The sequence below is a fragment of the Lonchura striata genome, chromosome 7 (genome assembly GCF_046129695.1).
Source record: "Lonchura striata isolate bLonStr1 chromosome 7, bLonStr1.mat, whole genome shotgun sequence".
NCBI classification, from domain to species: Eukaryota; Metazoa; Chordata; class Aves; order Passeriformes; family Estrildidae; genus Lonchura; species Lonchura striata.
The window spans coordinates 32,094,753-32,120,387 of NC_134609.1; the positions used below are offsets into that span (position 1 = coordinate 32,094,753).

Below are 25,635 nucleotides of genomic sequence, written 5' to 3' on the forward strand. Positions count from 1 at the left end.
GCTAGAGCCATTTTTCATAGACAGGCCAGGCAGCACCTGAGTGCCTCTGCTGACACCATTCACCTGGGGCTAAGCCAGCAGCAAGGTGCTCCTGACTGTCAGGCACTGTGGCACTGATTCCTAGGGGAAATCAGAAAAAGTAGTATTTTTCCCTAAAAAAAGCACCCCACACACTCACTTCTCTCTGTTGAAGATTACAAAGTCCTGCTGGATAGCTTCAAGGCATTCCTGGAGATAGTCATTTTCCTATTGAAGAAAAACAAAACATGCATAAGCAGCCCCATCTGCATCTCATTGCTGCCTGCAGCCCCCCGCACTCCCAGCTGTGTGCAGGAGCCTCCAGCTGTGGGCAGAGCCCCCACCCCCCTGAACCTCAGCCCAGCAGCTGGAGGCAGCAGGGCCAGCTGCCACGTGGCTTTCAGCAGGGGCTGGTGCCATCCATGGCAGGAGTTTTCTATAAGACACAGATCACACCGTTCCTGACATAAACATAACTTGCTTCTCCATGTATCCTGTATTTTGGGAGTGCTGTCAGCCCAAAGGAAGCTCAGGCAGCGTGGGGAGAGCCCAGCACGCAGCCCACGTGTGCGAGTCCCTGCCAAGGCACACAGGGAGCTGCTGCCTTGTGCCCAGCCTGGGGCTGTGCAGGGACAGGGGCTGAACACACCGGGCTGCCCAGACCTCTGCTGCCTATCTCACTTTCCAAAGTACCCACTGCTGTGAAAGTTTGGTCAAACTTCCAAAAGAGGAATACGTGGTTGTTGAAACGGCTCCGTGGGCAAATGTTTTCATCAAAATAGACCCGTGGCTCCCGCAGTGTGGCCGGAATGGCTGCAACACCCGCCCAGATCCAGCCTTTTCCCAGCCGCACGCTTCCCCAGGGAGCACATACAGACTGGGAGCTGTCTTTGCTGTTATCCCTTGACTTGTTCTTTGCCAGCCTCTTCTTCTTCTTGTGCAGGGGCCTCGACTCCAGAATCATCTCCTCCAGCTCGAAGGTGGGGTCACAGTGCAGGCGGCCCTTCTGCCAGGACACAGGACAGCGGGGACTCAGACGCCTCCTCCCCTCAGAAGAGCTCTGCTCCCACAGTGGCCCTGAGGAGCAGCCCCGCTCGGGACAGGGACACGTCCCCTACTCACGTTGGGGACGAAGGCCGGCTCCACGCGCTTCTCGCACACGTCGCTCCACACCACGGCCGAGAGCTGGGCCGAGGCCTGGATGTGCGCCAGGCAGGAGAAGCGATGCTCAGGGTTCACTGTCAGCAGCTGGGGAGGGAAAAGCACTGCTGACACAGCACTGCAGAGAAGAGCGCTCCTGCCAGAGGAGGAGGCAAGGCAGCCAGCAGCAGCCTGCCGGGGCTCAGCCACGCCAGGGAGCCTTTAGGGGAATATGGATAACTTACTGCACGAAAAACACCTAAGGACATGCTTGGGGGGACATGGGGGTCACCTCCCGGCTGAGGGGCTGCTGGCACAGGCCTGCTGAGAGGCTGGATTCCCTGGGAGCCCGGCTGCCCAGCAGATGGCAATGCAAACCCGCCGAATGCGCGTCACAGCCTCTGCCAGCAGCTCCTCATTAATCTGAATCTAATTATGCAAACTGCCCACCCAACATTAACTCATATCAGAGGCACTTATTTGCTGCCGGCACTGGCTTTATCTTTCCTACAGCAAACTCACCAGCTACTTTTCAGAGTTCTCAAGCAAGCCACAGCTAAACCAGCTGCCCCAACACATCCCAGCTTTCTCCAGCAGCAGCATGAGGAAAGCAGCAGAGCATTCCACAGAGCTGGAACCCCCCAGCAGCTCTCACAACCCCCTCAGACCCTTCAGCCCCAAAGAACAAGTGAGAGGGAGCATCCAGTGGTGCAGTGCAGCTCCACCTCAGCTGCCATCCCAGCCAGAGGTGCTGCCTTCAGAGGTGACAGTGACCATGAAGAGGATGGGATGCTGGAAGGCACAATTCCAGCCCAGCTGGGAATCTGACTGTCACACCAAAACCAGTCTTTTTGCTTCCCTTGCTATCAAGCATCATGCATCTTATTACAGGGATAATGAACACACAACACACATCACTCATCATAGGGTCCCAGAATGGACTGGAACCAGTGCCACCCCTGCTCACCCAGTGCCACCCCTGCCATGGCAGGGACACCTCCCACTGTCCCAGGGATCCAGGGGCAGCCACAGCTGCTCTGGGCACCTGTGCCAGGGCTGCCCACCCTGCCAGGGAACAATTCCTAATTCTCAATGTCCCATCCATCCCTGCCTCTGGCAGTGGGAGCCATTCCCTGTGTCCTGTCCCTCCAGCCTTGTCCCCAGTCCCTCTCCAGCTCTCCTGGAGCCCCTTTAGGCACTGGAAGGGGCTTTAAGGTCTCCCTGGAGCTTCTCTTCTCAAGGCTTAACATGCCTAACTCTCCCAGCCTGTCTTTTGTACATTATTATTATCACTGCTCTTATTATTCATTGTTTATTAATATGCTGATAATTTTCCAGCTACTCCTGCCTGTAGAGTAGCTTCCATGCAACCCAAATCACCCCAGAAGGACAATTCATCCAACAATTCATCCAGCGGCAGCCCCCAAGGGCCACTCACCTTCCGCAGCAGCGCGACCATTTCCTTGGACCAGGCTGAGGAGTACTGGACGCTGACGGTGCTGAAGAGCTGCACCAGAGACTCCACGGGGTTGTTGGAGTGGATGTCGTACGGCCTCTGGGGACAAGAGCACAAATAAGGAGCCCGCTCTCCCTCTGGGTCAGCCAGAGCACGCGACCGAGGGCCGGCACGGCCGCAGCCCTACCCAGCCCCGCAGCAGCTCGTAGGCCATGATCCCCAGGGACCACCAGTCCACCTCGAAGGAATAGCCCGTCCCGCCGCTCAGGAAGGAATGGAAAATCTCCGGGGCTGAGCAGAAAGGCACAACACACAACAGGTTAGTTGCTGTTCTCTACTCCGCTGTTTGATGTAAGTCAGTGCGCTATGCTCACGGTGATCGTTCTGCGCGGCTGCCCGAGGGGAGGCTGTGTGAGGCAGGGGAGCAGCAGCCGTGCGCCTGCCCTCAAGGGAACTGGGACGTCAGCCACCTGCAGGGACAGCCCTCCCAAACAGGACAGCACAGCCACGGGGCCCCGGGCCACACCGAGTGCCAGGCTGGAGCCAGAGAGGGATGGGGAGCGCAGCAGGAGGTGGGATGAGAAGGGCAGGACAGGATCAGGGGACTGCACAGGATGCAATGCAGAGGGCAGGACAGGACAGGGCAGGACACGATGGGATGGGACGGGGTGACATGCCACTCCCCATGCCTTCACACTGGGAGTTCCCTTTCTCAAACAATCGGGCTGTGCTGAACGACTTGGACACGAGCACCAATGTCCTAAATTAGCTGGAGGGCCCTGGCTGGGGCAGCGTGTGCTGAGCACTCAGAATGTGACACGAGAGCAGTGGCTGTCTCTTACCCATGTATGGCTTTGTCCCAGCCAATGCTGTCGCTCTTTCACCGTCCCTAATGATGGTTGCAATATTAAAATCTGTTAAATGGGCATGACCTTAAATAAAGACACATTTTAAGAAGGAATTAATGGCAGTGCAGTGGCAATGCAGTCAGAACACATTTGTTTCATAAGCTCCTGCCCTCAAACAGGGTAGCACAGACACAGGCAAGTCAGGGCCAGATCCCATGGCATAGCCATGGGAGATCCCAAAGGTTTCCCAGGATTTGGGCTGGCCAGATCATTAAAGGGTAGGGAGCTTCAGGTTTTGATTTTAAATGACACTCGGAGCTAGCCAGTAACAGTTTAAACAGTGTTTTTAAAGAGTGTTTTTTTGCTTCAGCACCAACCAAATTGTTCTGGCCAGGAGCTACAGGATTGAAAAAGACACCAGGGAAACACTATCAGAAAACCACAGAATGTTTGTGTTGGAAGGGACATAAAGATCATCTCGTTCCAAGCTCCTGCCATGGAGCTTCCCTAGACATGGGTGTTCCAAGCCACTGAAGCCATTGAAATGCAATGACTCCAGATTCCCAGGGCTGAAGTTGGGCTGCCACTCTGTGCTGACCACAGCACACTGGACAGGCCAGCTGGGTGACCATCCCCACATTAAAAAGCACACAGATGTTCAGCCAAGCATGGTCCAGTAAAAGCAGAGCAGCTTTTCCCATACTTTCCCCAGGTAAATAGATACCCAGACTACAGAATCTGTCCCTGGAATGCATGCGGGAGCAAACAAACAGGAGCACAGTGATCCTACCTTGTTCATCGAGGAGGATGTTGTCTGGTTTTACATCTCTGGGAAAAGAAGGAAGATTACAGCAGATGGAATCTCAGTCAGACCAGGGATGAGACTCAATGACAAAAAACCTGCAATTGTTTATCTATCAAAAATTAGGAACAAATCAAACAAAAATATTCCAACATGAGGCAAGCCCCTTTATGATGGACTAAAAATAAACTTTTCCTGGGCAACTTGGTGAAAAACTGGAAGGATTAGACCTGTTCAGGCCTCATTCCCAAGAAAAGGAATAACAATACTGGGGATATTTATGTGAACTCCTGGATGGCTTTAACACCTGCCCTGAAATGTTCAACCCCAGTGAAGCATCAGACTCCCTGTGAGTGGTGGGGGGACCAGCGGCCAGGGGGTGGCCAGGAGCAGCAGGGACACCATGAGCACCCCCAGGGCCAGCAGGGCAGGTGCCAGCAGGCCAGCAGAGCCCTGGAGGTACCTGTGGATGATGTGCTGACTCCGCAGGTAGTCGAGGGCCAGCGCCATCTCACAGATGTAGAGTTTGACCATCTCCTCAGTGAACTGAACATTCTGCTGCAGGTGGTAGCGCAGGTCCCCTCCCAGGAGCAGGTCCACCACCATGAACATGTCCTCCTCATCCTGGAAGGAATACCTGCGGGACCAGGGAGTGGCTGAGCCTCACGGGGCTCATAAACCCAGCCAGGCTTTTCCTCTCTCTTAATCACACAGCTCCAGGGGCAACTGCACGTGGCCCCAGCATGGGCATAGAACCCCAGAACCATTTGTGCTGGAAAAGCTCTCTCAGACCTTTGAGTCCAACCATTCCCAACATGGCCAAGGCCACCACTGCCCCTGTCCCCAGCTGCCACAAACACATGGCTTTTAAATCCCTCCAGGGATGGGGACTCTGCCACTGCCCTGGGCAGCTGTGCTAGGGCTGGGCAGCCCTTTTGGATAGGAAATTTTCCCTGATATCCACCCTGAGCCTGCCCTGGCCCAGCCTGAGGCCGTTCCCTCTGCTCCTGTCCCTGTTCCTGGAGCTGAGCCCGACCCTCCAGCTGTCCCCTCCTGGCAGGAGCTGTGAGAGCCACAAGGTCCCCATGATCCCCCTTTGCTCCAGGCTGAGCCCCCTCAGCTCCCTCAGGAGTTCCCAGCCCCTTCCCAGCTCCCTCAGGAGTTCCCAGCCCCTTCCCAAATCCCTCAGGAGTTCCCCAGCCCCTTCCCAGCTCCCTCAGCCTCTCCTGGGGCTCCAGCCCCTTCCCAGCCCTGTTCCCTTCCCAGCCCCTCAAGGTCCTTGCAGTATTGGGCCCACAAGTGAAGATGCAGCTTTGCTGCTTGCACCTTCACAATCAAGCATGTCCAGCTCAAGATGCTCACTTGTTTTTAAAATCAATTCCTATGTTAAGCAATGCTTCCCTGAAAGACATGAGTATCCCAGGTAATGTCCCCTGCTCCCCCTGTCACTGTCCCTGAGCAGTGTGCCATGTCAGCCCACCAGCACAGAGCTCAGGCTCTGCCAGCCAGACACTTCAAAGAAACTTCACATTTTCAACTGCAAACAATCTCATAAAACCTACTTAAAATATCTCAGCCTATCTTGAAGATGAGTTGGAAAGCACAACTGTTAATTTAACCAGATAAACCAGAAAAAGAGATTTATATTTACTGTGGAGTAAACCGCCTCTCTAAATCTGCCGTGGGTCCCACGGGAGACTGACAGCAGTGGGGATACACCAAAACAACGCTCATTGTTATATTTGGTGACTGCAGTTCCGAGGAAAGAGTATGTGGGATTGTATAATACTTATGAATCACTCACTTCTGCTCCCATCTTAAATGTAGGTTTAGTCTAAAACTATGGCCGAAAGGGTTTGCTATGAGAGCAAGTTCTCTACAGAATTTCATTGCTTGTTGGGAAAAACATTTGCAATTGCTAAGAAACTGAAAAATATCAATATTAACTCAATTGGCTATTCTGGAGCAATGGATCAACAAAACAAATGTGACACATCACCCACTTCCATCACTTTGGGTATAAAACTTCCTCAATTTTTAGAAGTGTCCCACACCCCACTAGCCTGGCACACATCCAGCACTGCTGGAGTGGGAGGGGACCCTTCACTGGGCAAGAAGGCTGAGGATGACAGATCACTGGAGCAGGGGGTCCCAAGGCCTCTGTCTCACCACAAACTATCCAACAACACTAGGATATAATGCTTTATTTTCTAAGATTGTAAATTAGTTTTTCCTGCAGAATTTGATAATGATGTGTCTGATCTCCAAAGGAAAGTGTTTTCTTTGGCCAGTGAGCGTGGTGCAAAGCACACCAAGGGATGCTTGTGGGCTGAGGGGTCAATGTGGTTGTAGGGCAGATGAGACAGACTGCAGCCTTTGGTACTGACAGTCTTTGGTACTGGCACTGCCTAGACAGGATACGTTTCCCAGGCATTGCCAACTCAAGCTATTTGTTAGATTTCAACCTGGTTTTAAGAGTGTTTTTTTAAAATTAGCTGTTGCTCAGTAATGAGGATATTTCTGCCAGTGCACACACAGTGAAGTCATTATCGAGCAACTTGAACTGTCACCATTTGTAGTGACCTGCTGCTGCAAGTGCCAGGAGAGCCCCTGGGATTATTGGGTGTTGGCTCTGTGAGCACCGGAGGCGCAGGGGAGGGAGCTGCTCACCAGAGATTCACCAGGAACACGTGCTCGATCTCCTGCAGGATCTCCAGCTCTCGGAACACGTTGCGCACCTCGTCCCTCTCAATGCACTGCTGCTTGTTCATGTACTTCATGGCATACATCTTCTCCGTGTCCCTCTTCTGCACAATGCACACCTGGGCAGGGAGGAGAAAACAGGGTCAGGAGCACATTCCACATCCTCATCCGCTGCTCTGGGAGCTGAGACCCACTCTGCTCAGCACCTCACCCCCTCAAACATCCCTGATCCCTAGGCTGAGACTTGGACCCACGGGCAGCAGCATCCCTGCTCCCAGCGCCGTGCCCGACTGGGGAATGCACAGGCTCTGCTCCAGTACGCTGCCCATGGGTAACTGCAGCTGCCTCCAGGGACAGCTTTTCCAACAACTGTGTCTGGGAGCTGTGCCAGAGACCTTTGGGCCCACTGTGCCTGGATGGAAAGCGGCGTCAGGCAGCCACAGGGCCCCCGGCCAGCCTCGCCTCCCCACTGCTCACCCCGCTGCTGCCCAGCTCCGCAGGGCGGGTCTGACCTGGGCACATCGCTGGGCTCTGGAAGGGGAAAATTATCCCTTTGGGCAGCAAAAAGTGACCAAAATGTAAATTTGTTACAACAACGAAGATCCGGTCCAGAGGGATAGCCCAGGCCTGTCCCGGAGCCCTGCTCTGACGTGGGCATGGAGCGCTCCAGGCTGGCATGGAGCACACCGGGCCAGCACGGAGCGCACCGGGCTGGCACAGAGCGTACCGGGCTGGCATGGAGCACACCGGGCTGGCATGAATCACACCAGGCCAGCAAGGAGCCCACCAGGCCAGCATGGATCACACTGGGCCAGCATGGAGCCCACCAGGCCAGCATGGAGCCCACCAGACCAGCATGGAGCCCACCAGGCCAGCATGGAGCCCACCAGGCCGGCATGGAGCACACCAGGCTGGCACAGAGTGTACCGAGCTGGCATGGAGCACACCAGGCCAGCATGGAGCCCACCAGGCCAGCATGGAGCCCACCAGGCTGGCCCTGTGCGCCTCCCTCAGCTCCGCTAATGACACCTTCATTACCAAGGCGATGCTTTTGAAAGAGTTAATTAGCTATCACGGTAACTCTTTTTAAATGACTAATGGCATGTCTACACCTGCTATAATTATGTCTGCCCCTGTTAATTATCAGAGGTGGCGGTAATTAGGATGAGCTGGAGATGTTCCCCGGGCAGCTCGGCCGCTGCCTGGCCGGGGCGGCTGCAGGCAGAGAGCGGGTCCCGCTTACACCGGGCGGAACAAGGAAAGGGAATTTCTGTGGGTGGCAGGGAACCGAGACAGGTGGGAGCCGCGAACACCCCGCGCCTCTAAACGCTGCCACTAATAACCATCTGCAAGTGCTAATGGTGCTCAGGATAATATCATCAAGGACACGGTGCCGCCAGGAGGTGACAAAATAATGGGTGGTTATCGTTAGCCCGATATACCCCCTAATTAGTGATGCACAGGAATTACCGCTATTATTTTCCACCGTGGCTGCAACTGCGGTGAGAGCTGAAAATCAGCTGTTGCCATAACTCTCTGCTCACCTCAGAGCTCACGATAAGGGCACTTTGTGGGCAGAGTGACCTGAGTTGTTTCCCTGCGAGCAGAGCCCTTCAACTCCAGCTGCCAGGGACCATTCCAGGTACAAAACATAAGGGAAAACCTTCTTCATGCAAACTTAATAATAATAATCAACAACCTACCACAATGCACACCACCAGCAGGATCCAGCCCCTAGAGCAGGCTGAATTGGTTGTATGTTCAATAAACCAAGCAAAAATAACTTTATATTTTATAAATTCTTTAAGCAGCAAAACCCTAACAATTTTTATTTAAAACATGGCCATTGCTGTAGAACTGTTCTGAAAACAATCCAATCCTCTGGGTAACAGCCATCAAGGCACTGAGCAACATTCTCTCCTGATGTCAGCTTATTCCACATTATTGCTGGAAGCTCATTAATTTCTAGGTGCTCTATTTTTTAAGTTGTGACCTGCTGTACCTTAATGAGTATTACATGTTATTCTGATGTCCTTTGTTTCTTGTTTCTCTACAGTGAAAATGGGAGCCCGGCATAATAAATGAGAAAATGATGAAAACTTCATGTACTCTGTAATTATGATAAACAGTTTTCTGCAATGGAACAGCATCACCTCCGCACAGAGCAGCACCAGTTCTGGGCACCCTGGAAATGTTTGTTCTCCGATTTCTGCAGGAAAAGTGGATGTCAGTGGAGAGGCCCTCCCTGCAGCTGAGCCTGTGGCATGAGCAGGGGCTGCCCTGTGCCTGCGGGGCTGCCCGAGGGCACAGTGAGCCCCATGACTGATGGACAGCAGGGCACAGCAAACCCCATGCCTGAGGGACAGTGTGGCACAGAGAGCCCCATGCCTGATGGACAGCGGGGCACAGCGAGCCCCATGCCTGATGGACAGTGGGGTTGGGCACAGCAAGCCCCATGGCTGATGGACAGTGGGGCTGGGCACAGCGAGCCCCATGGCTGATGGACAGTGGGGCTGGGCACAGTGAGCCCCATGGCTGATGGAGAGCTGGCTGCCCGAGGGCACAGAGAGCCCCATGGCCAATGGACAGCAGGGCACAGCAAACCCCATGGCTGATGGACAGTGTGGCACAGCAAGCCCCATGGCTGATGGAGAGCTGGGCTGCCCGAGGGCACAGAGAGCCCCATGGCTGATGGACAGGGCACAGCGAGCCCCATGGCCAAAGGACAGCTGGGCAGGGGTGCTGTGTCTGCAGCACAGCCACCACCAGGTCCCGATCACATCACACCGCTCTTGGTCGGGGTCTAACTCAGGTCAAACCAACACCAGGACCGGTGCTGGTGCTGCCTGGCTGGGCTCAGCCATATCACAGGCAGCAACCATTCTTAAGGTGCCCCTGCTTACAGAAATGCATGAATGTGTTTGTGTCCCCCCAAAATGGCAGTGACACAAGACATTTCTTTTTCTTTTTGTGCTTCTCAGTTCATGCATCTGCTCCTAGGGAAGGAATCAACATCTATTTGAGCACAAGTCAAGAGCACGTTTTTAAAAGTAATCCATTCTCAGGCAAGTCAACAATGAGGAGCAAGGCAAGAAGCAGAAACGATTCTGTCCTCGTTCTGCACACTGCAGCCACACAAAGGGAGTGTTTGGTGGTTAAATACAGCCATTAGGAAAACGAGTGGAACGGAGCCAGCCCTGCGAGGCAGAAGGCGGGCAGCAGCTGGGAGTGGATTGCTCAAGACACGGCACAAAAAGATTTCACAGAGCCCCAGATACCCGAGCACTCACGCTGCCAGAGGGGTGCGTGCAGCCACCCATCCGCAGGGACAGCGGGAGCCCCCCGCCACCATCCCACCAGGACAGGGGCAGGTGACCCTCCTGGGCCGAGACAGCGACAACACCTGTGCTGTCACAGTGACAACACCTGAGCTGTAATAGTGATATCTGTACTGTCATGGTGACAACACCTGTGCTGTCACAGTGACAACACCTGAGCTGTAATAGAGATATCTGTACTGTCACGGTGACAACACCTGTGCTGTCACAGTGACAACACCTGTGCTGTCACAGTGACAACACCTGAGCTGTAATAGTGATATCTGTACTGTCATGGTGACAACACCTGTACTGTCACAGTGACAACACCTGAGCTGTAATAGAGATATCTGTACTGTCACGGTGACAACACCTGTGCTGTCACAGTGACAACACCTGTGCTGTAATAGTGACATTTGTACTGTCACGGTGACAACACCTGTGCTGGCAGCACAGCTGGCAGCTCAGCTGAATCCCTGCACGTCCCAGCCTGGCACGCTGCCTCCAGTGGGCTCTGCCTTTTCTCCTTTAGAAATCCAGTAACTTTTTGCCCTGCTGATTCTGAAGGAATTCATCAGGCTGAAAGCCCCACTCAGATGAGAGGTCACCTGATCATCCAACAGCATGTCCTGACTCAGCCTTGTTATCCCAGGACAGCAGAGTTTTCCTGGGCTCAAGCAAAGCCCGTGGCTGCATCCTGGGCAGTAAACAGTGGTAAACAGTGGGGATCACTCTACCTCAGATGCACAAAGACTTTGTTTCCTCCTGCACATGCAGAGGTCACCCAAAGCAAAGGTACTCGTGGCCCCTGAGGGACGTCACCGTCACGGCTGGCGACAAACCCACAGCTGAGTCAGGGATCTGTCTTTGGGTCTGAACTGGGTTTCCTCCTTGAATTTCTGCTCCTTTGGCTTCTGCCTCTGTAAGACGAGAGCGATGCCCTGTAATCCTCCCACACACCGACACTGTTGACTGCGGCTCAGAGCCACGGGGACATTTCAGCGTACAACCTGGATTTCACTCTTTTTGTTTTCAGAGCAGAGTCGAGGCTTAGAGTCAGCCAACACTACACACCTACATCAAACACCTTAATCCCACCCAGTTCTGAACCGTGGCCACTGCTCTAGTTTATGAAAATGCTTATTTGCAGTGGTTGCACCTTGCCCACATATATTGATTTCTCCTCCAGTTTCTGCTGGGTATTTATTCCTCCATGTTTTCCCTAGTATCTACAGAACTGACATTTACCAGAGAGGCTGAAGTTTGAAATGAGGAGCATTAACATGAAATTGCCAGAAGCATCAGCAGGCTTTGGGACTGCGTGGGGAAAGAAGCCTCTGCTGCGGGGGAAGCACGGCAGCAGCCTCGGGGTCTTGGGGACACGGGAGAGTTGCAGCCTCCGGAGCAGGAAGAACTAAGTCTTTCATCCTGAAGGACCAGAAGCAGTGAGAAGGCGCTTAGCATGATGTAGAAACAGCTCAAGCGTTTTTGACAACTGATTTCATTTTGAACACTAAATTTTACTTTGGAGACAGACTGCAAGGGCAAGGACCGGCTGGACAATTGCGCTCACTGGTCTCCTGAGCTTGTTGAGCAAAGAGTAAAGCAGGCGAGAAGGAATTTATTGCACTGTGCACTGCTGAAAGGATAACCTCAATATTGACTTCTAACAAGTTCATCTCCTTTAGCCAAGCTCTCCTTGAATGGCTCAGCTCTTACACCAAGACATCGTTCATTTTCCCAGGGTTTTCATCCTTTAGAAAGTGGCTGGAGGGAGATGCCTGTCACCCAGCATCCCCAGCACCCCTCTGCTTTGCCCTTGTACCAGGAACTGCAGGCAGAATCTTGCCAATTTTCTACTAAAAAAATTAAGTCATTTAAACTCTCAGCTGCTATCAGGAAAGCTGCAAACAGACATCATCCTTCTGGGCATGGCCACAGCTGCACAGGACAGAGAACTACTTCCCCTGGCATTCAAATGCATCTTTGTATGCATCTTGTATTATGACGATGCTGTTGGCAATTAAAATACAACCCTTCCCTGATAATTAGCATTTGTGTAACACTGGTAATCAAAAAGATCATAACAATTTGTTCTACAACCCTCACAACTATTAAGGATGAAATCAGCTAATCAAATTTTTTTTTTTAGGCATAGCCAAGAGAACAAAGCCTAAAGCTGCCTCGCAGGTGTAGCTGCAGTGACATAATTCAGTGTCAGGGATTTACTAAGCACATCAAGCATGGGAACACCTGGATGAAGCTCTGCTGGAAGCATCTCCCACAGGCACCCCAGGAGCAGCTCCCCTACACCAGCAGGCACAAAGGGGCAGGCAGCCCCCCGAGGATGCTGCTGGCCCCTCAGAGGGGCTCCCCCTCCGCAGTGCTGACCTGGAGCTTGGTGCCACGAGCACGAGATAGAAACACAGCTGCCAGAGCCTGCAGCCCCTCTCCATCCCCTCGGGGCTGCTCCTGGGAGGGAGCTCTGGGCACAGATCCTTTCACACCTACCCCTGGTGGGCAAGGGCTCGGGTAACTCCCAGAGGCACCTGTGGCACCAAGTCCTGGCCCGGGGCTGCAGCTGCACACAAGCTGCCCGTGACAGTGCCACTCGCCCCACACTCAGCAAGGACATGGAACCATAACTCTGTCTGACCCTGAATAAAAACCTACTCTGAACCAACCAAACCCTTCCCTGCTGAGTGCAGAGCTTCTTTAAGCAGCACTGTGTCCTGGAGCAGCTCTGGCAGAGGGTCTCTGGCAGTGTTTCTCTCAGCCATTGCTCCAACACACAGAGACCCCTTTGCAGGACCAGCACATCTGCTGCCATCCCCACGGCCACCTCTCCACGTGCCAGTGCCCCAGCCCAGGGGACACCGGCATGAGAGGGCTGCTGCTTGTGACAACAGCACCCCTCAGTCTTTCCATCCAGCTCACAGAAGCACGGACTCACACAAGGGTTTGGGAGGGAAGGGATCCCAAATCCATCCCATCCCATTCCAGCCCCTGCCATGGCAGGGACCCCTCCCACTGTCCCAGCTGCTCCAGCCCCAGTGTCCAGCCTGGCCTTGGGCACTGCCAGGGATCCAGGGGCAGCCACAGCTGCTCTGGGAATTCCATCCTGTTCCAGGGCTGCCCACCCTGCCAGGGAACAATTCCTAATTCCCAATATCCCACCTAAACCTCTAAAGCTGCAGTGGTAGCCAAAGTGGGACCCTCAGGAGCCATGCTCTAAGCACAAGGTTATCAGCTTGACAAATCTGCCTTCACATCTTTAAGTGCTGATTTTGTTCCCATTTCCAGACGCCTTGCCATGTTTCAGTCCTTAAGATATTTTTCATGGAGCCTTACAACTTTAGTTTTTCCCTGCTGAAAAGCCGTGCTTTTCCACAAGATTGATGGACTCATTTGTCAGAACACCATAAATCATTAAAATCTCTTTTATGCAGCACTGCTGTTTGCTGCAGCCAAGTTGTAACACCAGCTGATGAAACTTTTATTCACAGCAAGCCTGCTGGTGTTTCCAGGTCGTGTCAACACTTCCATAAAAAATCTCTTTCTCAGTTGCTTATGCTAGGGCCAAAAAAGTCCTCTGACCCAAAATAACACCTGCTGTTCCAAACAGCACTTCAGTGTGCTGTGTATCAGGGGATCACAGAATCCCAGACTGGTCTGGGTTGGAAAGGACCTTAAATCCCATCTAGTTCCAGCCCCCTGCCACAGCAGGGACACCTCCCACTGTCCCAGCTGCTCCAGCCCCAGTGTCCAGCCTGGCCTTGGGCACTGCCAGGGATCCAGGGGCAGCCCCAGCTGCTCTGGGCAATCTCAGTGCCTCAGTCTGGAGCCCTCAGAAGGTGTTCCTGTTCTTCTGTGCAGGTCCTGAGCCCTCCCTGAGGCTCAGCAGAGCCCTGTGGGTCTGAATCCCCTCTGGGCATGCAGGCAGAGGAAACCTCGAGTGCAGGTGCAGCTGGAGTGGCTCAAAACATGGGCAAAGCTAAGCTTGTTCATGTTTTCTAATTCTTTTTTCCAGAATGAGCCTTATTCTGCCTCACTCACACAAACAGGACAGCCAGCACATGGAAACTATGTCAGAAAAGCTCTCCTCCTCGGTACCCTGCAAACAGGGCTAAGGCCTTCCTGGTATCTCTCCGGGGAACATTTCCTCATTTCCCTGCAAGAACTCATGGAAGGGGCTGCAGAATGGTATCTACAGGGTCTGAACCCTGTGACCTAATGCAATTTAAGGTGCTTCAGAGTAAGCATTTCCCTTTAATGCCACGCTGAGAAAATAAGGTCCCATCAGACTGAAGCAGATGCTTCTGTAATTGAATTTGGATATGGGGGATTGTTTGACTTGAAGCTCCAAGACACGTGTAGATTTCTTTTCCTCAGGAGAGACACTAATCCAAATAAACAAGGAGAAACTGAAGAAGTGACAGGAGAGAACTCTAAATAAAAAAGAAATAGAAGTGTTTTTCTTTGCTTTTACTGTCCTGGCTCTCCACCTCTCCCCTGCACGCCCCATCCCCAGCAGACACCCCAAAGCCGGTGTCTTCACTCAGTGTTCCACACAAATGCTGACATTTGGGCTCCCCCTTTGGCCCCAGCCCTGAGCACATCTGCACTGGGGCACCGTGGGTTGCTGACCCCAGGCCGTGGAGCAGCCCCTGGGGAGGCCCAGAGGGCCAGGGGCTGGGCTGGCACCGTGCGGAGCAGGGAGGAGGCAGCCCAGGAGACGTGCTCTGCAGCTCTCACACTGCCTCCAGAAAGGCTGTTAGGCACCTACATCCCTGTCTGGCTGTAATCACATGCTCAGAGATCTCTGCCGGGCTTTTCTTTTTCAATAATTAAAGTAGAATGAAGACTCAGACCAACCTGCAGAGATCCCTGAAGACACTGTGACCCATCTTTCTGCCTTTTGGGTGGATCCAAACCTGGATGCAGCATTTCCTCCAGCTCAGCAGCACTCCATAGATTTACATGAGGACCTGGACCCCTGTACTCAGCCACAGCTAAGGAGCATTGTCTGAATAAATTGTGCACAGTTTTCCTCTGGGCAACACGCATTTTGAGTTATGGCTAGTGTTTGGAGCCATCTCTCCTAATGGCCATGACTACATTCCGTGATAGGCTGCTAAAGAGGCAAAATGATTTCTTTAGCTACATATTTGACAGATATTGGGAACAGAAAGAAATCTAATTACTTCCAACGAAGATTGGAGGGCCTTATTTAATCTCTGAACGCAAATTGATGTTGAAGTTCCCTGACCCCAAGGCAAGAACCCTCGCTGGGCTATTTTGAAAAGCCTCATCACTCATTGTGATCCGGCCCTGATGGGCACTGGCATCGAGACCCAAGCGGCCCCAATGTCCTCGTTTGTGCTGCTGCCACAACATGCCCCCAGGCACCACAGCTTCCCTTCTGTGCAGAAGGAAATGAACACAGGCTTTCTTTTCAGCCAGGAAAGAAGGGGACACTAGTGTTTCACAGTGCAGAGCCCTCAGGAGGAATCAATGCCTCGTGCAGCCAAATGTTCGATTTTCCCATGGCAGAAGCTTGCTCCACTGAGCTGCTGTTCAGCACCAGGCTGCACAAAGGGATCAGCCTTGGGGGCAGCTGTGGAGATCCCTGCCAGACTGAGGGCACAGGGGCTGTGCTGGGCCTGGACACGGCCCCTGCTCCTCCTGGCTGCTGTCCTGCCCCGGCACTGCAGCCACCCACCAGCAGGCCCCAGCAGCCACTGTCCCACCAGGGCTGCCTGGCCCGGGGAGCCTCCACCAGCCTCACCAGCCTTCCTGTCAAACCCACCAAACAGCACTCCATCACCTCATTACCAAGATAAGAAAGGTGCTTTGCATTTGTCCATATTTCCAGGGATGGGACTCCTCTGCCCAGGAATTCCCAGAATTGCAGATCTCAGAACCACAGAATCACAGGATGCCTTGGGTTGGGAGGGACCCCAAATCCCACCCAGTGCCCCCCTGCCATGGCAGGGACACCTCCCACTGTCCCAGCTGCTCCAGCCCCAGTGTCCAGCCTGGCCTTGGGCACTGCCAGGGATCCAGGGGTGCCATAGCTGCTCTGGACAACAATTTTAACCTGATAAGCCCAAAGATAGTAGCAGGGGCTAAAATTGAGTTCCAGAGCAGAGCAGAGCTGATCTGAGATCCTGAGCATGCAGCAGCCACCCGGAGCTCTGCGAGGGGCACACAGGGGGCACAATCCCACCACGGGTGAGGGCTGGCTGCAGCTCCTGCATCCTGGCAAGCAGCACTGGTCCCGCTGGGCTGCTGCTGGGTGATCTTCAGCGTGGTTGGGTTTAGCTGCACCACTTGCTGTACATGAACAGATAAGGATTTCATACCACATGGCCCTTTGTTGAGAGCAATTTTTAGCACTGACTCTTAAAAACAATTTTTAGATCAAAAGAAATAATATGGCACAACAATCTTACTGCAACTCCTTGAGAAAACGACAGCAGCAGAAGGAATCTTGATGAATTTTGGACATAAATAGTAAGCAAACGGGAGGTGAGGGTGGAAAGCAGAGACACAAAAGGCTTCTGTTCAATAAACAGGGTTTCTTTCCATACTCTTCTTTCCTTAAAAATTCTCATGGACTCCAGAGAGTTTTCTGAAGGGAGGTAGAATCCCTGATCATACAGATAAAATATACCCTATCCCAAATGTGACGGGTCAATAAGAATAAAAAAGTATTAAGAAAAAATAAGAAAAGCCAATTTGCAATTGTCAAAGTGAACCTGTACTTAGAGTTTCATTTTAGAGAACAGAACGGCCAGTTGGTACAAAAATGGAAAGCATTAAATATAGAATTTGTCAACATTTTCACTCCTGATACTTTAATTTTACGGAACTATTGAAACAGACGTGATGTTGCTATGTACATTACATAAATAACGATGTCCAGGCCTGTCCAGAGGGTGACCCTCACTGGGCTGCACCTGAGGGCCCCTCACCCCTCACCCCAGGCTTGGCAACGGCACCGTGGATGGAAAGAGCCGGGGGAAGGAACCCAGAGCCACCAAAACTCACAGCCTGTCGCCCATGCTGCTGCCGAACCGTTCTGGATTTCCTGGGCCCCCTCAGGAGCCCTCTGCAGCGGCAGCCTGACATCCTGACCTCCCCCTGGCCATCCCAAGTGCCCTGCTCAGGTGTGCCCTGGGCACAGGCGCAGCAGCAGCCAGACAGAGCAGGTGCCACGGGAGCTCCCATGCCTGTCTCTTCCTCCCGGTCCCTCCACCACGCGGGCAGAGGCGCGGTGCCAGCGCAGGGTGCCAGGGCACAGCCCTGGGGCTGCAGGCAGGGCTCTCCAGGCTCTGGGGCAGCGCCCGCCCCGCTCCCAAACACAGCCCCTGCCCACTGAGCCCACACCTGGGCCGGGGCTCCTCCCCGGCTGGAGGAGACACCCAGCCCTCCACACCCCACTCTGGTCCCCCTCGAAAGTCTCTCACACCCTGCTCTGATCCCCCTCGAAAGTCTCTCACACCCCGCTCTGATCCCCCTCGAAAGTCTCTCACACCCCGCTCTGATCCCCCTCGAAAGCCTCTCACACCCCACTCTGATCACCCTTGAAAGTCTCTCACACGCCGCTCTGGTCCCCCTCGAAAGCCTCTCACACCCCACTCTGATCACCCTTGAAAGCCTCTCACACCCCACTCTGATCCCCCTCGAAAGTCTCTCACACCCCGCTCTGATCCCCCTCGAAAGCCTCTCACACCCCGCTCTGGTCCCCCTCGAAAGCCTCTCACACCCCGCTCTGGTCCCCCTCGAAAGTCTCTCACACCCCGCTCTGGTCCCCCTCGAAAGCCTCTCACACCCCACTCTGATCACCCTTGAAAGTCTCTCACACCCCACTCTGATCACCCTTGAAAGTCTCTCACACCCCGCTCTGGTCCCCCTCGAAAGTCTCTCACACCCCACTCTGATCCCCCTCGAAAGCCTCTCACACCCCACTCTGATCACCCTTGAAAGTCTCTCACACCCCGCTCTGGTCCCCCTCGGAAGTCTCTCACACCCCGCTCTGGTCCCCCTCGAAAGTCTCTCACACCCCGCTCTGATCACCCTCGAAAGCCTCTCCCTCATCAGTTCTCCCCACATCCTCTGCTCTGCTCCACAGCCCACCAACATTGTCCACGGGAAAGGAGGCAAATGGCCCTCAGGAGACAGGAGCAGAGGCATCTCAGGGGAGAAGGGACAAAAGCAGCCGCAGTGCCCATCCCTGGAAGGACGCTGCCCGAAGCCTGGCCCTCACGGAGGCCGTGTCCCGTGGCAGGGTGGCACTGCCGCTGGCTCCAGGTGCCCAGCACAGGCCGTGGGTCCCTCAAACAGCCTCAGCAAAATCACGCCAAGTCCCTTGTCACGACACTGCTTCTGTTGTGAGTTGTGCACCAGTTGCACCAGTTTCTGCTTCTGTTTTTCATGCTCCATCTTTAATTCATTGCTGAGACACAGGAAATCCCAATGGCCGTGTAGTGGCTTGTGGGCAGCTCTGCCTTCACCACAGAAAAACCAGAGCAGAACTGCATCCAGCCTTTTGGAGCTGTGTCCATGCAACTCCCACGAGATTCTGATCCGTTTCTAAGCAGCGCACAGGCACTTCAGTAAGAACTCATGACATTTAGACCCACAAGAAGAAATACATCCTGTGAAGAGGGGGACAAAGTCTCCTTCCACAGACACCACTGCCCAGAGTAACAACAGGGTACACCCACAACGATCTGTACAAAGCCTGGCAGCATTTTCCTGCATAAACTCTATTTGCTGTATCATGCTGATGTACCCATAATTTCATAGGAACCGAGGACACTGCTCCCTATCATTTTTGACATTAAGTGGTTTGTAATTGGATTGTCCAACCATGAGCATTAACACAACATCCCAAACACACAAGCTGCAGCTTCCAAGGACCTGTAGATGACCTCGATGTCCAACATAGATTCAATTTTATTGTTGCCAAAAGCTGCATCTGATGCTGGAACCTTCCATCTCTCAGTTCCATTTACGAGCTCTTGGGGGTGTGGGCTATGATGGCTTGTCAGAACAAAAACAAGATCCAAATGCTGGCCACATTTCAGCCTCTGAGAAAATGGTAATTATCATTAGTGACAAAGGATGGATTTTTTACTTTAGAAGTAAGAGGTTTTCATGTTGGCCATGTGAGAGCTGTGGTCTGGGGTGGCCGTGTGGGCCCTGCTGAGGGCAGGAGGAGCCTGTCAGCAGCACAGGAGGTTCTCCTGAGGGCAGCACTAACACAACTACCATTACATTTCCAATCATTAATCTGATCAATGCCAAAACATTCTGCTCTTTGTCCTTTCAGGTGGGTAAATGTTTACAGAATTCTGTGAGGCACTTAGGCTGCAGAAGTCTCATGGAATTACAGAATCCTTTCAGCTGAGTTGAAAAAGGACCTCCAAGATCAAGGTCCACTCTTTGACCAAACACTGCCCTGCCAACCGGAGCAGAGCACTGAATGCCACGTCCTGTCACTCCTTGAGCACCACCAGGCAGGGGTGGGCACTCCACCACCTCCCTGGGTAGCCTATTCCAATGCTTCTCCAAAGCCAGGTCACCCTGACCCAGCTCTGTCCTCCCCTGCTTCCTCTGCAGCTCCTCCTCCTCCTCCTGTAAGGTTTGCAGCTCTCTGTCCCTTACCCGCTGCAAGGCTGCCCCTTCTGACGAAGGCTCAGGGCTGGATTAGGCACATCTGCCACTCAGTGGGCAGCAGTGTCGATCCATGAAAAGGTTTCCTCAGTCAAAGAGCTCCCAGTGAGATCTCTTTGGCTTCAGGAGGGGAGGGGCAGCGGGGACGGTGCGGGTGGATTTTGTTGCAGAACCTAATGCTGAAAATCTCTCAACTAAGAGCCAGGAAGAGCCAGAGCAGGCAGCTCAGTGCACACACGGGAGCTCACAGAAAACACTCGTGCTGGCACAAGGCACAGCCAGCTCTCTCCCCGTGCTCCAGCTGCGGACATGCTCCTGCTCCCAGCCTGAGCGGAGGCTGCGGCCCGTGCAGCCAGCTGGCCAGCCCCACAGGCCACCTGTGCCACAGGCCAGCCCCGTGGGGACAGCAGCCACCTCGTCCCTGTGCCCCGAGCCACTGCCGTGCTCCAGCACCCAGTGCCAGCCCCGTGGGGACAGCAGCCACCTCATCCCTGTGCCCTGAGCCACTGCCATGCTCCAGCACCCAGTGCCAGCCCCGTGGGGACAGCAGCCACCTCGTCCCTGTGCCCCGAGCCACTGCCGTGCTCCAGCACCCAGTGCCAGCCCCGTGGGGACAGCAGCCACTTCATCCCCGTGCCCTGAGCCACTACTGCTGTCCAGCACCCAGTGCCAGCCCCGTGGGGACAGCAGCCACCTCGTCCCTGTGCCCTGAGCCACTGCCGTGCTCCAGCACCCAGTGCCAGCCCCGTGGGGACAGCAGCCACCTCGTCCCTGTGCCCTGAGCCACTGCCGTGCTCCAGCACCCAGTGCCAGCAGTGCCAGCCCCGGGGACACCTGCAGGGGTGGCTAGGGCAGGTGGGGGATGAGGCTTCTGCCCTCTGCTCTTCCTCCACTTTCCTGTCCACAGGTCCCTCCCTGGCTGCTGGAATGAGGGTCCATCCCACCTCCCAGCCCACCTGCACTCCCACACCAGCATGAGTCACCCACAGGGAATGACGGGGGCTCAAAAAAACCCCAGGCACTTTCTAATGCAAATGTTAATAAGGCACCGGGTGTATAATAATAACAAAAGTGGGCAGCTTGTTTGATAAATCATGGTCTTTTGAAGTCTGATCTTTCAGCAACCCCAAACAGGTCCCCAGTGGGGAAGTGCAGGATGATCCCCAGCCCCTCCCAGCTGAGCTCACTGCTCACACAGTCACTCCAGACCCTCCAGTGGCACTTCCCAGCCTGTAATTCTCCTGCGGCTGCCCCCACAGTCTGAGATGCAGACAGGGAGGAGGTGCTGGACCCCACCACCACTGCACCTTTCATGCTCTGCCATTCCCCACCCTGGCTTTTACCAATGACACACTCACAGCTTAGCAACGTCCAGGAAAGAAGAAAAATCACTGGCTACTACCGGGGAGATGGTATCAGAGGGAGGATCCCCCTGTGTGTGCTCTGTGCTTTCTCACCCCTGCTCCTGGTCACTGTCCCCAGCCCAGGCAGCTGCTCCTGAGCTGGATGCAATGGTGGAGCACACTGCGGGATCACAGAATCCCAGAATCATGGCCTATCCTGAGCTGGAAAAGACCCACAAAGAGTCCAGCTCCTGTCCCTGCCAGACCCCCAACAATTCCACCTGGGCACCCCTGGCAGCGCTGTCCAAAGGTTCCTGGAGCTCTGGCAGCCTCGGGGCCGTGCCCATGGCCTGGGGAGCCTGGGCAGTGCCAGCACCCCTGGGGCTGAGCCTGTGCCTAGTGTTAATGTCCTTCACTTCACTCCTGCTGCAGGTCCCCATCTCCTCATCCTGCAGGATGCCCTGGGCAGCCTTGGGACCAGCAGGATGGGCCTGACCAGCACTGATGGCCCCACAGCAGCAGCTCTCCAGCAGCCCAGGACCACAGAGCCTGCTCAGGTTGTGCCCTCTCCAAAACCAGGCTGCCCTTCCACAAAGCCAAAGCAGCCCTGGCTCCAGAGCCTGCCAGTGGCACGGCGTGTGATGGAGTGACAGGAGTGGTGTCCAGCAGGGACAGCCTCTGCCCAGCCCTGCCAGTGGCTCCAGCAAACCCTCAGCCTCATGTGAGATCAAGGACAATAAAGGAAAAATCAAGGGCAAAAAATATGTGTGGCAGCTAAATACCAAGGGATTATGTTTCCAGCCTTTCTTTAGGGGGAAAAATCCAACATTTATAAAGCTGGAAAAAAGAAAATAGATCAAGCTACTGTTGATGTCAAAGGGGGATTCAGTTGAGAATAGACTTGAAGGGAATTTTATTTATGGAGCAGCTACTGGGTGGGCATCTGTGACCTTTAGAAAATAGATTAGAGCCTTTCTATACCCAGCTCCAGGCTGTGTGAATTATTAAAGGAACAAAATCATGAAGTTGAAGTACTTGTACAAAGCAACTCAGACCCGGCCAGCCCTCCCTGGGAGGCTCAGTGGAGCTGGGCACAGGGACCAGGACCCCCAGCCCCTCTGGAGCAAACAGAAAGCCAGACCCCACAGGCCCCCAGCACCCACCCCAGGTATACTGGCTCCCTCTGGAAGATCCCATTTCCTGCTGCTGCTCATTCCAGCCCCAGCCCTGTTTAATCCCCTATTTCCAATGGCACACAAAGGCACAAATCCACGCTGAAAAACTTCAGACGTACTCTTATTTCCTCTCAGCAGTGAAGTGTAAATAATGCATTCCCACATCCAGCTCCAGATCCCTGGAAAAGGCAGCCGGGGCTGGGGCTGCAGAACACCAGGGAAGCCCAGGAGGGAGGAGGAGGTCGGGAGCACACAGCCCTGGCTGCCTCACGGGCTGAGGCCACCTTCAACGGGCAGAGGTGCTGCTCCTGCAGTGCCACCGCTGCCTTCGGAGATCCCTGGCTCTCACGCTGTCTCTCCTGAAGCACCATGAACCTCAGAGCATATTTCCCACCAAAACAGGGCCACAAACTGCATCCCATTCTACAAAACCCCCTCCTGGCTGCTGCTCCTCGGGAAATGGCATCAGAGCAGCCAAAACCTGGGCAACTGCTGCTGCTGCTGCTTGGAAAGGAGCCTGTGCTGCAGGAGGAACACTATGCTGACATTAAATCACTGAAAATCAAATAATATCACCTCTACCATGTGTAGAAAATATTCCACACTTGCTAATTGGCATAAACATGGAATTGAACCTGACTTTCATTTGATCAATTGTACCTTAAAGCTGATTAAAGCCACCTCTAGAAAACAGAAATTGGCCATTTGTTGCAGATATGCCAGAGCCACAGCTCTGGGGCTCTCAGGCTCTCCAAAAGGGATTTCTGAGTTGTTTTTTCCTTCCCTTCCTACACTCCCCACACCGAGGACATCACTGTCTGTCTGAGAGGTGCACCGAGTGCCCGTGGAGGGAAGTGCTGTGCCCAAGGCCACCCCAGGCACTGGCCCCAAGCCCTGTCACCGTGAGATCACACGGTTCCACAGCTCCCACGGGTCACTGTCACACACCGAGGGTCTACTCGGACACTGGCTCCTCAGTACCTTCCTCAGCACGGGCACAGAGTGCTTTAATCAAGCAAACCAACTAAGTCACTCCTAAATTTTTAGTAACACTTGCCAGGTAGGTAGTTTTATGTTTTCTGTCATTAAATGTGAGTTGTAAATGACTTGGTAAACGCAAAAAGCTTTTCTCAGTGTCAGAGGAAATTCAGCATATTGACAAAGTCATCCAGAAAGATGACAGATGAATCATTTCAGCATTTTTCTGACAGTGTGTGTACAGTTCTGGTGCCTGATAGACTGCTACGTGCTAGACTTCACCTTTCTGCAACGCAGAGCGAGCAGCGCAGGGAGCAGCTCTCTTCAGAGCCAAGAGACTCCTGCCCTGGGACAAGAATTGGTTTTTCTCTGTTCCATGTTCTGAGCAGAATTAATTTTCCAGGTGCTGCTCCTTAAAGGAATAAAACTTCCTTGCCTGGAAAGTTTGTATGTGAAATGTGAATCTTCTCCTACCAGCTCAAAACAAAAATGTGGGCTGCTCCTTTTCACTGAGGTTTCGAGTTGTGTTTGGTCTTTGATTGTGAGCTGAAGACACAAGACCTTGAGTGTTCCTGTTCTCACCAGTAGTGTCTGGGGAGACTTTCTTCAGCTGTTTGCCTTATCCTCACAGCCAAGGACTGAGCTGGTATTTAATCATTCGCCATCATTCAGCACAAGCCCAGAAATCTGACAGAGCTCTGCTGCACGTTTTCGCCTCTCCTTGCTCAAGGAATGTGGCTGCAAAGAGGGGTGAGTGTTTCAAACCACCCCCTCAAACCGTCACAGGGACTTGCACACTGCTGGCAATCCATTTCCATTACCCTGGAAGCCCCAGGCAGACTCTCATGGAAGCCCAGCAGGAATTCACGTGGGTGGGCTGTGCCAGAGCAGGATAATCGATCTCCTGGTGTTTGTCAGGGAACTGAGGCTGTACAGGAACTTCTTCTCTAGAAAGAAGCACTGATGGCAGCACTGGGACTGAGTGTCCCCTGTCCTGCCTCTCAGAACAGCTGGACCTTCCTCATGCAGACCATGGCTGATTTTGTGCTGCCACCATTACACAGCACCAGAACTGCTTAATACACATAAAGTATTCAAAAAGAGATTTTGGCAATTGGTAAAAATTTGGGTCCTTCTGACCAAACAGGTCTCAGATCTCCTGGGAAATTTCTGCTTTTGCAAAGTTTCCATCTTCCAGCCCTCCAAGTAGAGCAGGTACAAGCCATGGCCCAGTGGAACACGACCTTGCCAGGCTGTACCACAGAGGAGAAGGCAAAGGACAGTGTGGGTGATCTCCAGAGCCAGACCTGGATGTTCTCACCCTCGTGGCATCAGCTTTTGATCAGTGTGATGGGAGAAAGCAGCCAAGATGACCTGACTGGAGGGAAACACGAGCAGGTGCAGCTTGCCCAGCCCCTCAGCTGTCCTTTTATGTCCCCAGGGCACGGGGACACTTGTGCCACCCACTGAGCCAGGCGGGGCCCTCCACAGCTTTGACACGGCACGTTTCAGACTTTTCCATGGTCATGCCTCCACCCACAGCCCCAGTGCTGGCACACGGCCCCAGCCCACAGCAGAGTCAGCAGGCAGGTGGCACAGCCGAGCCAGCAGGCTCGGGATAACCCCTGGCACTGTCTGGATCACCCCTGGCATTGTCTGGATCACCCCTGGCACTGTCTGGATCACCCCTGGCACTGTCGGGATCACCACTGGCACTGTCTGGATCACCCCTGGCACTGTCTGGATCACCGCTGGCACTGTCTGGATCACCGCTGGCACTGTCTGGATCACTCCTGGCACTGTCTGGATCACCGATCACCGCTGGCACTGTCTGGATCACTCCTGGCACTGTCTGGATCACCGATCACCGCTGGCACTGTCTGGATCACTCCTGGCACTGTCTGGATCACTGATCACCGTTGGCACTGTCTGGATCACCCCTGGCACTGTCTGGATCACCCCTGGCACTGTCCAGATCACCGATCACCGCTGGCACTGTCCGGATCACCACTGGCACCGTCCCTCCCAGCTCTCAGCCCCACTCACAGCTGACTCGGCTGCACGGGGGCACCACTGCTGCTGGCTCACAGCAGAACTCGGTGACAGGAGGACAGCAGAGCTCCCCGTGCAGCCCTGTGCCCGTGTGACACCGTGTGACACCGTGCTGGCAC

General features: G+C 53.9%; 1 protein-coding gene across 4 annotated transcripts in view; it reads right to left on the minus strand.

Moving 5' to 3' along the window:
- STK32C (serine/threonine kinase 32C) overlaps positions 1–25,635 on the minus strand; it is a 67,984-nt gene that overhangs the window by 5,075 nt on the left and 37,274 nt on the right. For 2 of the 4 annotated variants that reach the window (XM_021542432.2, XM_021542435.3), the window contains 9 exons: positions 6,935–7,086; positions 4,728–4,901; positions 4,253–4,290; positions 3,457–3,546; positions 2,802–2,905; positions 2,597–2,713; positions 1,141–1,266; positions 893–1,024; positions 179–246 (listed from right to left, as the gene is read on the minus strand). In XM_021542432.2, the coding sequence (XP_021398107.1) occupies positions 179–246; positions 893–1,024; positions 1,141–1,266; positions 2,597–2,713; positions 2,802–2,905; positions 3,457–3,546; positions 4,253–4,290; positions 4,728–4,901; positions 6,935–7,086 (1,001 nt within the window). Of the gene's footprint in view, positions 1–178; positions 247–892; positions 1,025–1,140; positions 1,267–2,596; positions 2,714–2,801; positions 2,906–3,456; positions 3,547–4,252; positions 4,291–4,727; positions 4,902–6,934; positions 7,087–25,635 lie in introns of those variants that run through there. The other 2 variants (XM_077784766.1, XR_002466525.2) reach the window with 2 other exon arrangements.